The sequence below is a fragment of the Chelonia mydas genome, chromosome 3, assembly GCF_015237465.2.
Source record: "Chelonia mydas isolate rCheMyd1 chromosome 3, rCheMyd1.pri.v2, whole genome shotgun sequence".
Lineage (NCBI taxonomy): Eukaryota > Metazoa > Chordata > Testudines > Cheloniidae > Chelonia > Chelonia mydas.
The window spans coordinates 44,025,931-44,043,129 of NC_057851.1; the positions used below are offsets into that span (position 1 = coordinate 44,025,931).

Consider the following 17,199-nt stretch of genomic DNA (forward strand, 5'->3'; position numbering starts at 1 on the left):
TGCAGTTTAATTCCATATGTTTTAACTCAAACCTTAGATTGCGTGGCTTTGACATATCAGCCACACACAGAAGTGGTTACTAATAATTGGGAATCATTTTTGACCCAGAGAAATAGGACTGTAGTTTGTTTCTTGGATCAAATAATGAGTAAAAGTTTAAATCTTTAAGACTGCAAAGTCAAGTGCCAAAAAAATAAAACTGCAGATTTGAGATTACCCTTGAAACCTTAATTGTGCCTCCTTGTGCATATGGATTATGATAGTCTTTAATGATGAGATTACACTGTTTTTCCACAGGACTCTGCCTTATTTAGGCCCTGACTCAGGAAAGTGTTCTTATTGATGAAATCCCTTAAACATGTGCTTAATTTTAAGAACATGAAGTCCCTTTGGATTCCATAGGATTGAAACACATGGTTGAAGTGCTTTTCTGAGTAGGGATGCGCTTAGTGTTTCCTTGAATCAGGGCCTTATGGACAGGATAGTTGGCTAAGTAATGAGGTAGCTGTCCAGTAATTTTTCCTCAATGTGTGGTAGCTCCATACCTTACTTAATGCACAACATCAAGAACCGACACCAAATAAGTGTACAATTCCTCATGGGCTTTCTTATGGCATTCATCCTAAATATCTGATTCTCATCATTAAAACAATTTATCTTCACAACACTTGAGTGGGAGTAGAAGACTTTTAGAGATGGGGGTATGAGTCTTAGGGAGACTAAGCCCAAAATTTGCAGAAAGTCTTGAGTGATAAGTTATATGCCCAATCACTGAAGATACCCAGGGCCTGACTTTTTTAAAAAGAGTATCACCATATAACATATGCAGCTCCCATTGTCTTCACGTGCAGTAGTATGTACTTGGCACTTTAGAAAACTCAGGAGCCTGGTGCCTCAAGTTGGGCAGGAACACACAATTAGTGGCCATCTGTGAAAACTTTTGACTAATTGTCTTGCCCAGTAAAATGCAGGAAGTCCATGATAGAGGCAGGTGTAAGGTCCCTTTCCCTGCCTCCCCAGGATAGTATTCAACTGTCATCTAACCATCTCTTCTTGCAGTCCCCTCATTCACTACCCACCTTGCAACTTCTCCAATGATTTGGACCAGCATCCTTTTGATGAAAGCCTCATTTACTACACCCTTGTGATTCATTTCTGAGCCCACCTTGTGCACAGATTGTAGCAAGGGACCTGTGACCTATTGGGTTTTTGTATATAATATAGTGTTGGTGATGAGTGAATGGATAAAGTGAAAAGTAATTCGTAGTTATGGTGAAGTAATGTTTAGTGTGAGAAAGCAACAAGTCCAGTTACCCTTTTGGTTTTGCTTTAATATTTGATGTATTTGAAGAATTCTTTATCTTCAGTAAGAATTAGGGATATTGTAACAGTGTTTCCTTGAATGCATGTAGACCAAGACAGCATCACTCCAAGATCTACTTAATACTCCACTGCCTAAATTTCTGCCAGAGATATCCTTATCTTCTCCCCCATATTCTACGGAGTTCAAAGGTAAGTAATATGCAAGACTGTTACAGATGAGACTAAAATGAGCTCAGTTAGCAAAGCAGTCCTGGTGAGTGTGGGCTGTATTGCACCCTCGCAAAGAACATGCCAGTGTTTTGTACTAGTGCAGTACTTCATCTTCTGCACTGGCTCCCACATAGGGATCCACTAGACTCTAAAGGGAGAATGTAGCATACAGGAGCCAATTCCCCAGTTCCACCCACTTCGACAAGGCCTTCAACGCTTGCGAAATCCAATACAGAGATGGGGGTGGGGGGGGGTGTCTTCCATGGGGTGGAAGAAGCTGTTGAGGGGAGGGAGCATGCCACATTGATCCAATGTACTGTCAGGCACACTGGCTTTTTTTCTCAATTTATTCGTTGTTCTCTTGTGCACCTCCTAGTAGGGGAGAATCTAGCACTCTGTATTATTAACCAGGCTTGTTTGGATAAAACAAATACTGAAACTTGCAGATGTGACAACCTTATAATAACTGACAGACATGCTACTCCTTGAATGTGGAGCATGACATGATCTGAGAACGTGCAGGTGGATGCTGTGTGGGCTTCCCTGCACAGTTCTACTGATAAACTGCATTCTGGCCTTGAAATATCTGTGCTGTTACAACTCTTGGCTTCTTTAGTTTAACTACTAATTTTACCAAACCCATCATACAATTGTTTGTAAATTAGACAAATGTTTACGAGAACTAAATCACCAGAGTGTTTTGACTTGTGGTATAAGTCAGCATTTGAACTCTGGCTTCTATGGGTAAAAGGCATTTAAATTCATTGCCTCAGCTGAAACTAAATTTACACTTTTGCTCCACATACAATGTCCATAAGTCCTGAATAGATGTAATAGAACTTTATATTGCAATAAAAATGAACTGCATGTTTTTTCTACCAGCCATGTTTCTCAATTAGTTAATTATATGCCTTTAGGAAACTAGGTTACTTTGAACATCCTTAAAGAACTGCAATATGAATCTGAGTATATAGGCAAAATGCTTTTTTGAGATTTGTTTTGTTTGTAATTTCTGTAGCACCAGTTGCAGAAGTACCTCAGCAAAGCAGTGATACAAATCAATTCACAGGACGGAGACTGAACTCTAAAATGCAGGTTTACTCTGGCTCTAAAACAGTCTATCTTTCAAAGATGCTAACCCTGTATGAACAGTGCATCCGCATACTTCAAAATAACATTGATTGTAAGTACTTTAATATGGGTTTCAGCAGGTTGAGTGGCATTATAGTGCTAGGCTTTCAATAGTGTAAGACCATATTTTTTGTGATTGAAGAATTAAGTTTCTTATGAAGTTCCAACTTTACATTATGATGTATGATGCCATGGCAATAGAAACCTCATGAAACAAAAGCCAAAAACGCCCTCTTGCTTTTTTCTGTCTAGATGCTATTAGTCTCATGTTTAATCTGAGGTAAACCTGTATTTGGTATAAATTGGGGATGAACTGTCAAGAAAATACTTGGTATGTACATTCACTCCTTGCATCTAACTGGCATGTGAGTATTCTGAGGTTTGGTGTGTGTCTGGGGGAGAAAATACATCCAGACGAGCAGGGGGTGAGAGAGAGAAAATGGGTAGAGATGGTGGAATGGTAGACAAGGATGCCTACTGTGTTTCCTCAGACTACCATTTTAATAGTCAGTACAGAACAGCTCATCTACGAGTTTAGGTTGTCCAGACTTCAGAACATATATTCTGCTGGTATATATTAAAATAATCCTTTATCTTTTGTTGGGTAAGTGGTGAATCTTATTGGGCACATATAGGTGGGATACTTAAAATATTGTTTTGCTTTGTAGCACTACATGAAGTAGGAGGAGTGCCCTTTGAAATTCTTGAGCCCGTGCTAACACGTTGTACACCAGAGCAGTTGTTTCGAATAGAGGAGTGCAATCCGGTAAAGTCTGTCTTGTTCAATGCCTTAACCTATTTCATGACTGCTTCTGCTCAAAATCGAAATAACTTTTAGTAAACCAAACTACAAAGTAGAAATTGTGAAGTATCACCCCCACCCCGCAACCCAGTGGCTAGTTCACAAACTGATCAGACCCTCTATATAGTAGGACTTTTTGTCTACAGTTGTTAGGAGTTAAACTCTGAAAAGAATATTTATTAGCATCTAGAAGTGTGGTACATGCTTTACATAACGTGTGCTTGGACAGGTCCCTGCATCAAAACATTTGTAGTCCAAATTGACAACACACAAAGGGCTGGAAGAAGGGATGAATATTTTTAAAAGGCAAAACATAACTTAATACAGTCACCCTCACTGTCTTCTAGCCTGTCTTCTGCCTTGACCTTTACTTACTTTTTAATTCTAATATGTATAGAGTTCTATTAACTTCAATTTTATCCCCCATCACTAATTATCTTTGTCCTTGCCTACAATATTCTACTTTTTTCCTAGTGAAGTTAGCCCCTTACTGATTAAACTCCTTCATCGCTCCATTGAGCAGACTATAGCCTCAAACTGTTTTACTCCCACCGGACAAATGTCCCCTCTACACCAAGGGAAAGTTAAAAAGGGCATTGGCAGTGTTAACATGAAAGGGCTCAAAACAAAACTTCAGATGAAACTTGGTACCTGTTGAGGTCCAGGGGACAAGAATGGGCTCTTAGCTTGAAGTTTAATTAAATGAACGACCACCGTTTGTTTCTGGAATAGTTTTAATATAGTTTTTATTATATTTTCATTTTCCCAGCTCCTGCTTTAACTCCTGGTTGAAGGCAGGGACTGGGGTCTGTTTATACTACTGTGACAAACCAAGCAGAAGGGGATCTGACAGATTAGGACACTGCACTAGATAGCTGCCTCTTCCCACATAGCTCCACGTCACTACAGAGACAGCTCTGGGAGCTGAGAGGAGGGGGAACTAGACTCCTACACTGACCTGTTTGGAGTGAGTTGGGGAGGTTATTAGCTGGAGAACCCATTGGTAGTAAAAGGGAATGAGGATGCAAGCAGCCTGCTTTTATTACTCTTAGCTTGGAACCATGCAGGGAATAAAGATTCTTTCCCTGGCTTCCTTATAGCTGTTAAGAGAATCTATACAGTCTACCTTAATCACCCATCACTGTGATTTTAGTCCTACTGTCATTATCGTGCCTCCTGGCTTCTTCACTGTATGTCAGGATCTGAAGTACCAGGGGAGTTACTAGTGGTGAATCAGGGAAGCCAGCATAGGGGACACATTTACTTCTGCCTCTGAAATAAAAAAAGGAAGGAGACAGAACCAATTTCAAATACTCTCATGTGTTCCAGCTATTTCAATCATCTATGTATTCCCAAGAGAAAAATGGTTAAGGCTGCAGAATGAAGCATGCAAATCAGGAAATGTCAAAGCTAAATTTGCTGCAATAACCTCAACTCTGCCCTCTTCTACATATGTGTATGGTGAAAGGGCTTCAATTACATGATACTATTTCTGAACTGGATTTGTGGATACTTAATACTCTTGGAAAATCAGGCCACACTTCTTTAGGTGCCTAGATTTAGGCACTCAAGTTTGAAAATTTTGACTAACCATCTTTGTCTACAGTATAATGAAACCTAATCTAATCTTTGACCAATGGATACATTAGATGTTGCTGAATGTGGCTTGTTAGGCTTCTGAATGTTATGGCACATGGTGAGAAGAGATGTTTACTAGAGTTTCTTTGGCTTGCTCCTCAGTCTTGAAACGGAGGATAATATTTTCAAAAGTGCCTAGGTGACTTAGGATCCTAAACGATCATTAAACATCTATAGGAGTTAGGTGCCTAAGTCCCATAGGTGCTCTTGAAATTTTTACCATAAGTCTTTAAGTGTTGTTAAATACCTTCTTGCTTCAAACCAAGACATTTATAGAAGAGTCTGATCATTTGTGGAAGAAACACTGCCAAAAGGATTTTAAAAACGAGCATCTCCTGGAATATGAGTCATGGCGTGAAATGTACGTGCGGCTCTTCAGTCAGAGAGAAGAAAAACTAAAGACCCTCACGAAAAACATTATTTCAGCTCAGTCTGAGAAACCTAAAGGTAAGTAAAGTCTACAGGTAACTTTTTTCCTTGAATACCACCCCCCCTTCCCAATTTTCTAATTTTCAGAAATGCAATGTGTGGGATTTAGTGACTTTTATTTTAATTGCACTGAATGTTAATAAAAGCTCATCTCAGGGAGTGGTGATTGCTATTCCTTTGCGTTCAAATGCTTTTAAAGATTGCACACAAGATTCATTCATGTAACTGATTCATGCTTTAGACCATGTCTGATCTCGATGGTTTAGAGCTCAGGAGCCAAGGCTGTCTGTTTCCTGTATTGTATGGGCCATCACTAGAGCCATCCCAGACACTCTCTGTGAAGAAAAGTGTGCACGTTCTGTAATATTACTTTGTCCTTGTTCAGTGGGTACCTTGATGTAAAGTTTTGTAAACCTGTCACTGTTTTCTTATATTTAACACTTTTCATTAAATGTTGGAAATCACATTGCCACACAATCATTGTCTTAATGTTTTTTCTTGTCTTGGAAAAAGTCAAGTTTGATATTTAACTTTAAAAACGCCCTTCCCCTTGTTTCTATGTTAGGGCGACAGGTTAAACTGGCTTACATACACAGTGTGGCAAAACCACCCAGAAATGTTCGGCGGCAGCAAGAGATCTATGGGACAGCTGGACCTATTGTTCAGCTGCACCCTGTTGAAAAGGGCAAGTAAGTACGCTGTTGCTGCACCGTGATTTGATATTGGATGGCTTCATGCTGGTCATGTCAGTAAATGAATGTTACCAGCAAAACCTTTGTATGGAAAGAATGCAACTAAACTGTAACTATTGCGTGGGGTGTGTATGGTTTTTTTAGTATTTCAACTACAGGAAATATAAACTTATATTTTAGGAATTGTGTCTGCAGTGTGCCCCAACTTCATCCCTTTCCCTCAAACTCTAGTGCTGAGGTCACCCTTCCTCTAGCTGGAGAGTGGGTCTGTTCTTTGCAGATCACATTGGTGTTACCTGATATTCTGTATAGAGTCCAAACTTCCTTTTATGTTATGACCCTACATAATAATCATAAGTGATCTCCTGTTATAAATCTAACTCAGCTGGCAGCTCTGATTATGCTGGACCTCAGCAGATGTTGATGCCCTTGACTACAGGTTGCTGTTTTGGTAGCTAAGGGAATGTCTGGAACTACCAATCAGTAGGGGTGGACTGTTTCCTTCACTGAAGGAGTGGAAACATAGGATCCTTCAAAGATGATTTTCTGCAACTCTACGTTTTGCTCCATGGGCCTTATATTTCGGTTTCTGACCTGGATGAATGACTAATACTGTTGTAAGATGGATGTCAATATGACAATAGCTCATTTTTCCCCAATTAAATGTTCTTTATGTATTATTGCATTATATTTATAAGAAACCAGGGTTTTTGTCAATAGAAACATAAGAACGGCCATACTGGATCAGACAATCATCCATCTTGCCCAGTATCCTGTCCTCCAACAGTGGCCAATGCCAGGTACTTCAGAGAGAATGAATAGAACGGGCAATCAAATGATCCTGTTCCTAGCTTCTAGCAATCAGGGACACTCAGAGCATGGGTTTGCATCTCTGATCATTTTAGCTAATAGACATAGATAGACAAATTCCTGGAGAATAGGTCCAGTTCTTTTCTGAACCTTGTTATAGTGTTCGTAAAAAGAAAAGGAGTACTTGTGGCACCTTAGACTAACCAGTTTATTTGAGCATGAGCTTTCGTGAGCTACAGCTCACTTCATCGGATGCATAGCTGTAGCTCACGAAAGCTCATGCTCAAATAAACTGGTTAGTCTCTAAGGTGCCACAAGTACTCCTTTTCTTTTTACGAATACAGACTAACACGGCTGTTACTCTGAAACTTGTTATAGTGTTGGCTTTCACAACATCCCTTAGCAACAAGTTCAACAGGTTGACTGTGCCTGATGTGAGGAAGTACTTACTTATGTCTGGTTTTTAAACTTGCTGCCTATTAATTTCATTGGGTGACCCATGGTGGTTGTGTTATGTGAAGGAGTAAATAACACTTACTTTCTCTACACCAGTCACGATTTAAAAGACCTCTAACATATCCCCTCTTAATCATCTCTTTTCCAAACAGAAAAATCCCAGTCCTTTTAATCTCTCCTCTGATAGAAGCTGTTCCATACCCCTGATGATTTTTGTTGCCCTTCTCTGTAATTTTTCCATTTTTAATATCTCTTTTTTTGATGGGGTGACCAAAGCTGCAGGCAGTATTCAAAGTGACGTACCATTGATTTATATAGAGGCAATATATTTTTCTGTCTATCATTTTTCTAATGGTTTCGAATATTGTTAACTTTTATTGACTGCTGCTGCACATTGAGCAGATATTTTCAGAGAACTATCTGCAATGACTCCAAAATCTTAAGTGTTAACAGCTAATTTAGACCCCATCATTTTATATGTATAGTTGGGATTATATTTTCCAATGTGCATTGCTTTGCATTTATCAACATGGCAGATGAAATTCAATTTTGTTGCCCAGTCACCCAGTTTTGTGAGATCCCTTTGTAGCTCTTCACACTCTGCTTTGGACTTAACTATCTTGAATAGTTTTTGTATCTGCAAATTTTGCCAACTTACTGTTTACCCCTTTCTCCAGATCACTTATCAACATGTTGAACAGTACTGGTCCCAATAGAGACTCCTGGGGGACATCACTATTTACCTCTCTCCATTCTGAAAACTGACCATTTATTCCTACCCTTTGTTTTCTCTTTTAACCAGTTACTGATTCATTAGAGGCCCTTCCCTCTTACCCCATGACTGCTTAGTTTGCTTAAAAGCTTTTGGGGAGGGACCTTGTCTGAAAGACCAAGTACACTAGATCCTCTGGGCCACCCTAATCCCCATGTTTGACTCCCCACTCAGAGAATTCTAATGGATTAGTGAGGCATGTTTTCCCTTTACAAAAGCCATAATTGACTCTTCCCCAACATATCCTATATTAATCTGTGTGATAATTCTGTTCTTTCCTATAATTTCAACCAATTTGCCGAGTACTGAAGTCAGGCTTACTGGCCTGCAATTGCAAGGACTACCTCTGGAACTGTTTTTAAAAATTGGCGTCATGTTAGCTGTCCTCCAGTCATCTGGTACAGAAGCTGATTAAAGTGATAGGTTAGATACCAGTTAGTAGTTCTGCAATTTCACATTTGAAATTCACCGTTCAGAACTCTTGGGTGAATACCCTCTGGTCCTAGTGACTTATTACAGTTACATGTATCTGTTTGTTCCAAAACCACCTCTACTGATACCTCAATCTGGGACAGTTCCTCAGATTTGTCACCTGAAAAGAATGGTCAGGTGTGGTAATCCCCCTCACATCCTCTGTAGTGAAGACTAATCCAAAGAATTCATTTAGCTTACCTGCAATTGCCTTATCTTCCTTGAGTGTTCCTTTAACATCTTGATTATCCAGTTGCCCCATTGATTGTTTGGCAAGCTTCCTGCTTCTGATGTACTTAAACAAATTTCAGTTAATTTTTGGGTCTTTGGCTAGTTGCTCTGCAAATGCTTTTTTTTGTCCTGTATAATTATACTTTGATTTTCCAGAGTTTATATTCCTTGCTCTTTTCCTCAGTAGGATTTAACTTCCAATTTTTAAAGGATGCCTTTTTGCCTATAACCACTTCTTTGACTTTAATGATGGAAGCACATTTTTGGTCCTCTGTTTTTATAATTTGGGATGTACATTTAATTTTGAGCCTCTATTATGGCTTTTTTAAAGTTTCTCTGCGGCTTGCAGGCATTTCACAATGGTGCCTGTGCCTTTTAATGTCCATTTAACTAGTTTCCTTATTTTTGTGTAGTTCCCCTTTCTGAAGTTGAATGCTATTGCAGTGAGCTTATTTGGTGTTCCCTCTTTCCCACCCCGCCCCGCCCCAATGTTAAATTTAATTATATTGTGGTTGCTATTACAAAGCGGTTTGGCTATATTCACTTTTTGGACTAGATCCTGTGCTGCACTTAGGACTAAATCAAGAATTGCCTCTCCCTTTGTGGGTTCCAGGACTAACTAATTGCTCCAAGAAGCAGTCATTTATGGTGTCAAACTTTTATTTGCTTGTGACGTGTACCCAGTGAATATGGGGATAGTTGAAATCCCTCATTATTATTGAGTTTTCTATTTTTATATCCTTTCTAGCAACATATTGATTTCAGCCTAAAAAATAAGCATCTGTTCTTTAGGTTGTCTAACATCTGAAACTGATTAAAGTTGGTGCTGGTAAGAAAGTGGCACTAAAGGGAAAGCTTTAATTTAGCATTGTGGACTGACCTTTCTAGTGCATAGGGTTACTTGTGTACAGTTGCTTTTAACTAGGTACCTGCAAAAAACCAAATTCAAAAAACTGTAAAAGATAAATTGAAGCACTAGTTCTAAAGGACTTAATGACAAGCCATAAGTGATTCTGTTGCTAAATATCTTTGCACAGTCTGACATAAACTGTGGTCATTGAAATGTGATTGGTTTTACCTGTCCTTACCATTAACTTTGAGTGGAAAATAAATGTGGGTGAAAGAATGAAGTACTGATGAAACACATTCCTGTTAATATGGTTCTTATAATCCTTTGAAGACAAGGTAGGTCAGATTATTGCAAACAATATGATCTGACTTTTTTTTTCTAAAAATTCTGTTTCATAGTGTGTGTGTGTTAATGACTTAAATCCTGTGAGGTTTTTAAGCTGAACTCTTCACCCACCCACTCCCCCCATTTTTGTTATTTTTAATAGAACAAAGAATCCAGAAAGCAGAGACCGAAATAATACCTCACCAAGCCGAAACGCAGCCACTAGCAATGTAACAAATGGAAGCTCCAGCACTTACTCAAGTGGAGTAAGTCAGGATATAAAAAAAACTGTCAAAAGTAAGTAGTTGCAGAATAATTCCTTTACTATTTCTATTTGGCTGATAATATCATTAATTGTATTACTTTTAAAGTCACTTTGAGTTTGAGTATTATACAACTATAATCCTAACTAAAATGTTTTTCTTTGAAGAAATTGCACCAATGATGAGAAAATCTTTGAAAGCATTCAAGAATAGAGTTGGACCACGATAAAACACAGGATCTTGCATATCTGATTTAAACTTATGTTAACATTTGCATATTCTACGCTATGTCTATGTAATATAAATTAGTGAATTGTGAATATAACCTGCATTCAGTTAAAATAGTCTCTTCAATGAAATAAAGTGGCAGAATGCACACAGTGGTTTGTGATTTAGAATAAAATCTAAATCCTTTATTCCCCTATCCCCAACCCCCTGCTCACTCCTTTGTATCCATGAACCAATTAGCAAAAGTGAATTGAAATAAGGCAACTTCACAGGAGTCTAATAGTATCAACAATCTGTAGCCAAGGAAGTTCGTGCAGATTTCATAAATGACCTTTGTAGATTATGAAGACTTGTATATGAACTTCATTATTTTTCATCAGTGACTGATGCAGAACTTAAAATATTTATCCCCTTTTTCTATTTGCTTAAAATAAAAACTTAAGTAGACCAAATTCCATTATAGTCTTGAATGCTGCACAGTAAAATCTTTTGGTAGCTTCTAAACATCTCTGGAAAATGTGCAAGGTTAGACTTGCATGAAATATAGAGATAGTAAATGGGTAACTCAGAGGAAATGATTAATGCTGCTCCTTGCCCCAAAAAGTACTATTAAAAATAACTTGCGTTTTGATGTTGCGTAGACAGATGAGTGTCCCAGCTATGGCTGGTAGAACACTTTCTATCAAAAGTATTCTTGGAAAAAAGGGATTTTCTAATTTTTTTTGTGTGTGAAATGTGTCTGCTTTTTCTGTGTAAAATTGCAACTTTCCAGTTTTGGGATAACCGCTTTAGTTTTCATCTGGACCTGTGTGTCATGAAAAATAATAGGAATTAGTTCCATTGTAATACTGTCCTTTAAACACTCAAAGGACCTACAGCAAGAGCAGAGAACCAGAAGACACTATATTCCCTGAGCTTGTACCATTTGTTAGGGATGGTGCTTGGGGAGCTTGCAGGAATTCTGGCAACCCCAACAGCCTCAGCATGGGGAGTGAAGTGTCTGGAGTTGGAGCTGTCATGAGACTTGCTATGTTAAACCCAAGAAAAACAACTAGTTGAAAGATGTGTTGGTTTCTGCTGGGGTCTATGGTTTGCAGTTGGAGGAGCGAAGCTAGTGCAAGTATCAATAGAAGTGCAGCAGTGGTGGCATGGGTGCCAGCAGCAGAGGCAGAGCTTATCCTTGCCAAGTACGTACCCACCAGTTTCAGGTGGGTTTATATTCAGCATGGCTAAGCCAGTGCTCTCCGTGAGAGCTAGGGTATGTCTATACTACTCAGTGGGCAGCGATCGATCCAGCGGGGGTCGATTTATCGAGTCTAGTCTAGACGCGATAAATCGACTCCTGAGCACTCTCCCGTTGACGGTGGAGCGGCAGCAGTCAACTCACCGCAGTGAAGACACCGCGGTGAGTAGGTCTAAGTATGTCGACTTCAGCTACATAATTCACTACACCCCTGTAGTGTAGACCAGGCCTTAGTGTGGGTATGTGCATGTGAGCAGAGAAAATCATACCCCTAGCTCATAGTGCAGACATAATCTATTTCTAAACCAGTTTCTAATCCATTACAGAACAATACATGTCAATTTTATAGCCACTCAATTTCCATATTTCCTCCCTGAAGGCTGATCACTCAAAAGCTTTCTGAAACTGAGAGTGAATTACATGAACCAATTCTCTTTTATTGACACTTTGACATGGTCAGACATAATTAATTAATGAGACGTGGTTTTTTGCTTTTTTTTTTTATTTTTTTTTTTAGCAGAAACTATGCTGGTAAAATTCTAAGATGTCCAGATAATCATGACAACAGAATTCCAATAGTAAATAACATTTAAATCAGGGTCGATCATGATTTAAATTGATTTTTTTTTTAATTTCTTAAGAGATTTTTTTCAATTAGATTTTTATTTATATGTTGCTAGTTCTTCACTTGTCCTATTTTGTACTCTGCTAAAGTGAATGTTTTGGACTTGTTTCTTTACTGTCCTAATCGTTGGTAAATTTAAGATTTTTTTTAACCTTAAGAAGCTTCACGCTTAATGCTCATGTATGATAAGTCCATGACCTCCTTAACATCCTTACTGTGAGACAACATAAATTCAAGCACAAAATTGATAAGCAAATAGGCCTATAATATAGTTGCAACCAACACCACCTTCCAATATGTTGAACGACCAAGTAAAGAAAAGTTGAAATTCTTTGACCAGGTAAACTCTGAGATTTGACCAAACCTCCCTTACGGTTTTGCAGTTTGAAGTCCGTGAGACTTGTGCTCCTAACTCACGTAGGTGCTTCGGAAAATGTGACCTCTATGTGCCTTATCTCCCAGCCTGTGGCAGCAATAGACTTAAGCCTTGTCTACACTACAGAGTTTTGTCAACAAAAGGCTGCTTTTCCTGACAAAACATTGGAGGTGTACACACTACAATGCTGCTTTTAGTGGCAAAACTCTCCTGTTTTGGTGACAAAATAATTCTCTCTTCCCCCCTCCCCTGCCCTTGACAAGAGGCATAGAGCTTTTTTGCGGCAAAGTTATATCGATGAAGTGTCAGTGTAGACACCACATTGGTTTTGTCACTATAAATGGCTTCCAGGAGGTGTCCCACAATCCCCATGCTGACCACTCTGGTCAGCAGTTGAACTCTGCTGCCAGGTAAACAAGCATTCGCCTCTCCCCCGTTTAAAGGACCTGGAATTTTTGAAATTCCACTTTTTGTTTGCTCGGTATGGAGAGCTCGTATATCATCTTCCCAGGTGACTGTGGTGGCTCCATGCGGCAAATGCTTTTCCACTTCTGCGAAGCTGTTGGATCTGCTGAGTATATGGGGGGAGGAAGCTGTCCCGACCCAACTTCACTCCACCTGTAGGAACTTTGATACCTGTATGCAGACTTCTCGTGGCTCATGTGATAAGGGCTACGAATGGGACACTGTGCAGTGCCAAGCAAAGATAAAGGGGCTGAGGCAGGCATACCAGAAGGCAAGGGGGGCAAACTGTCACTCCAGTGCTGCTCCCAAGAGCTGCTGCTTCTATAAGGAGCTGGATGCCATCTTTGACAGCAACCCCATCTCCACTGCCAAGAGCCCCATGGATGCTTTGGTGGGGCTGGAGGCAACAGACAGTGACCCAACACCCAGGACAAAGTCGTGGATGAGGAGGTAGAGTTGGACTATGTGGAGCCCCTGGCAGGGTTATCTGGTGGTGTGACAAGTCAGGAACTTTCCCTCACTCCAGAGGTGTCTAGCCAGTCCCAGCAGTCCCTGTCTGGCGAGCAAGGAGAGGAGATTCTGGTAAGTGATCTTTTTGAGTTACTGCTGCTCTGTTAAATGACATTCAGTTTTAAGTTTGCTTTGTATACTGAACAAGCAGGTGAAGGGATAGAAATGTGCAATACTAGCTGTGTTTGAGTGTGCTCCAAATTCCCCATTGCAGCTAAGCAGTCCGGCAGAACATTGTGTTGCACACCAAGATTTAATGGGAATTCTCTTTGAGCTTTCTGGAAACTTTCCTGGAGGTACTTGCCAATCCTGAGCCGAAGGTTCCTTGACACAGCTGCTTTGTTCCTTCCCCCATTGTAGGAAACTTTCCCATGCTACTGGGCAATCACTTGTTCAGGGACCAAAGCAGTGCACAGACAAGTAGCACAGGACCAGGTCTGAAGCCACATGTGTGCAGTAGATGCACTCTTGCATTGTTACGAACTCTCAGGAATGAGATCTGCTTCAGGGACACCCCCACTCCCCCACCTGTGGAAACTGGTGGCAGAATTTACTATATTGTCCCTAGTAGCCTGCACCGATCGCCTTGAAACATCAGCAACACTCTTTTTGCCCCAGCTTGAACACCCTCCACCCACCTGGGCAAAACTCACCATGCTTAGGGTGTTCACTGAGATGTGTGGTTGGCAAGGGTCAGTTGGAAAGTGACTGGTGTGTTGTAAGAGAAGTATTTTACTGTAATGATTCAATGCGGTGCGTGAACTAACAATCATGCTTCTGTGTATTCTGCAGACGTGGCCTTCAGGGGAACCCCCTACACATGGGAAGAGTGCCTCTGCCCGATAAGGAAGTGACCAAAGTTTAGCAAGGAGGACATGTTCCAAGAGGTGCTGCAATCCTCTGAGGAAGAACAAAGAATGCAGGGAGTGGAGAGAAATGGAAGGCGGGACCGAGTCAGGAGCTCGTTCAAAAGGCCATGAGCAGATGATAAGTCATGGATGCTTAAGTCCTTAATCAAGCTACAGTCAGAACAGATGCATGCTCATCCCCACCCACACAGATACAGAACTGTTTTCCAATGTCCTCCCCAAACTCCTCCCACATATTCCTTTCAACTTTCTGGAACATCTTGCTATCCCCCTCACTCCACCCCTTCAGACTCCTTCCGAAATGATAGCTGGATTTATGCACAGCTATGAGAGCCTTCAGTGCTCTGCACTGCTGCCTCCCTTCCCACCAAGTCTTTAGTGTGTGTTCATTGGTGTTTAATAAAAGCAAACTCTCTGAAAGATAAACACTCTATTTGTGTCCTACACATAGTAAAACACATACACGTAGTTTAATCATTTGCTTACTGCAATTCCTGCTCAGGAATCATCACAACTGTTAATCAAACAAACAAAACTCCAATTAATGAAGCGTGGCGGATTTCTGTATACAAGCACATATTACCGGTGTGTGTGGCTTTTTTTTTTCTCTCTCTCAAAATGTTCCCCCAAAGCCTCCCTGGTTCGAATTGTGCCCCTCTAATGGGCCTGGCATCAGGTTGCTCAAAATCAGCAGCCAGGTAATCTGCCTCAGCACTCCACTTCCTGGGCTAACTTTTCACCCTTAGCCTCTCAAAGATTATGGAGCATGCAGCAGGTAGCTGACCATTGGAATGTTTCCCGCACTTAGATATAACCTACCATAAAGGCAGAACCAGCGTGCTTGTAAGCTGGCAAAGGCACATTCCATGGTCATTCTGCACCTACTCAGCTTATTATTGAAATGCTCCTTGCTCTTCTCCAGGTTTCCCATGTAAGGCTTTATGGGAAGTAAGAGGTACACTGAGTTTCTCAGGATCACTATGGGTATTTCAACATCTCCCACTGGAATCTTTTGGTCTGGAAAGAGAGTCCCTGCTTGCAGCTTTCCGTACAGACTAGTGTTCCTGAAGATGCAGGCGTCATGCACCTTCTCAGACCACCCTGCACTGATATCAGTGAAATGCCCTCCTTGATGAACAAGCACCTACAATACCATAGAGAAATACCCCTTTCTATTGATATATTCTGTTGCAAGATGGTCTGGGGCCAGAATTGGAATGTGTCTCATCTAGTGCCTCGCTACAGTTTGGGAATCCCATTGCAAAGCCATCCACTATTTTATGCACATTGCCAAGAGCCATGGTCCTTTGTAGCAATATGCAATTAATGGCCCTGCACACTTGTGTTAATGCTGACTCAATGGTAGACTTCCCCACTCCAACCTGATTCGTGACTGAGCAGTAGCAGTCTGGAGTTGCCAGCTTCCACACTGAAATCACCATATGCTTCTACACTGAGAGGGTTGCTTTCATTTGGGTGTCCTTGAGCCACAGGGCTGAGGCAGGCTCCACGTGCAGTTTCAGATATGGAAAGCCACCTTCCTGGAAGTTCTGTAGCCGCTGCTCATCATCCCAGACCTGCATAACGATGAGATCCCACCACTCAGTGTGTGTTTTTGCAAGCCCAAAAGCGACAGTCCACCTTATGCAGCTGCTCCGTGAATGCTAAAGGGGCTACAGCTGTGCCACTATAGCACTTCAATGTAAAGACCACGTATGCGAATAGGAGAGGCTCTCCCATTGCTGTAAGTAATCTACCGCCCTGAGAGGCCGAAGCTAGGTTGATGAAAGCATTCTTCTGTTGACCTAGCTCCGTGTACAATGGGGGTTAGATTGCCTTAATTACGTGTCGTAGGGAGGTTGATTTTTCTAACCCCTGAGAAACATCACTATGCTGATATAACTTTTCAGTGTAGACCAGCCCTAAGATGTGCATCCAAATCCCTTTCCTGGTTGGAAAGTCCCCGTTTAGAAACTAATGGAATTACCGGAATATATTTATTTAATAGGGAATCTGATGTTTCTTTTCAGGTTTCCAAAACAACTAATTTTGTCTTCTGTGCTATTTCTGTTGTGGAAAAGTGCACTTCAGAAGCAAATCGGCACAGCAGCTGCTTCTCCAATCTGACACTTCATGGGCCAGTCACATTTGGCTTTTCTTGTTCTTTTCCATGCCTGTAGCAGTACACAGGATCAGAGATTAATGTCTGAACTCCTATCTTTAATCAGGTACCATGCTGAGCTGTTGCCATGTCATTTGCTTGCACCCGTTAAATTAGAGGAAGATTTGCTAGAGGGAAGAATTTTTAAAAGGCTTTCAGGGATCATCATTTTATAGCTAAGGAATCTAAAATCACATCATGCTAATAGTCACATCAATTTTTTCTGTACAATCCAGTGATTTACAATGGGGCTGGACCATGGGCAAAGTACACCAGCCTTCATTTAGGATGTGTTAACCAGTCACTTGTGAGTTCTAACA

The 17,199-nt window shown here is 40.7% G+C and overlaps 1 protein-coding gene across 1 annotated transcript in view; it reads left to right on the plus strand.

Annotated features, from left to right (window-relative positions):
• The window catches only part of LOC102937320 (elongin-A), a 36,051-nt gene extending 25,271 nt beyond the window's left edge, over window positions 1-10,780 (plus strand). The window contains exons 5-11 of the mRNA XM_037893482.2: window positions 1,413-1,512; window positions 2,552-2,716; window positions 3,333-3,430; window positions 5,371-5,551; window positions 6,099-6,222; window positions 10,303-10,436; window positions 10,570-10,780. Coding sequence (XP_037749410.1) covers window positions 1,413-1,512; window positions 2,552-2,716; window positions 3,333-3,430; window positions 5,371-5,551; window positions 6,099-6,222; window positions 10,303-10,436; window positions 10,570-10,631 — 864 coding nt within the window. The 3' untranslated portion in view covers window positions 10,632-10,780. The remainder of the gene's footprint in view (window positions 1-1,412; window positions 1,513-2,551; window positions 2,717-3,332; window positions 3,431-5,370; window positions 5,552-6,098; window positions 6,223-10,302; window positions 10,437-10,569) is intronic.
• The last annotated feature ends 6,419 nt before the right edge of the window (window positions 10,781-17,199 follow it).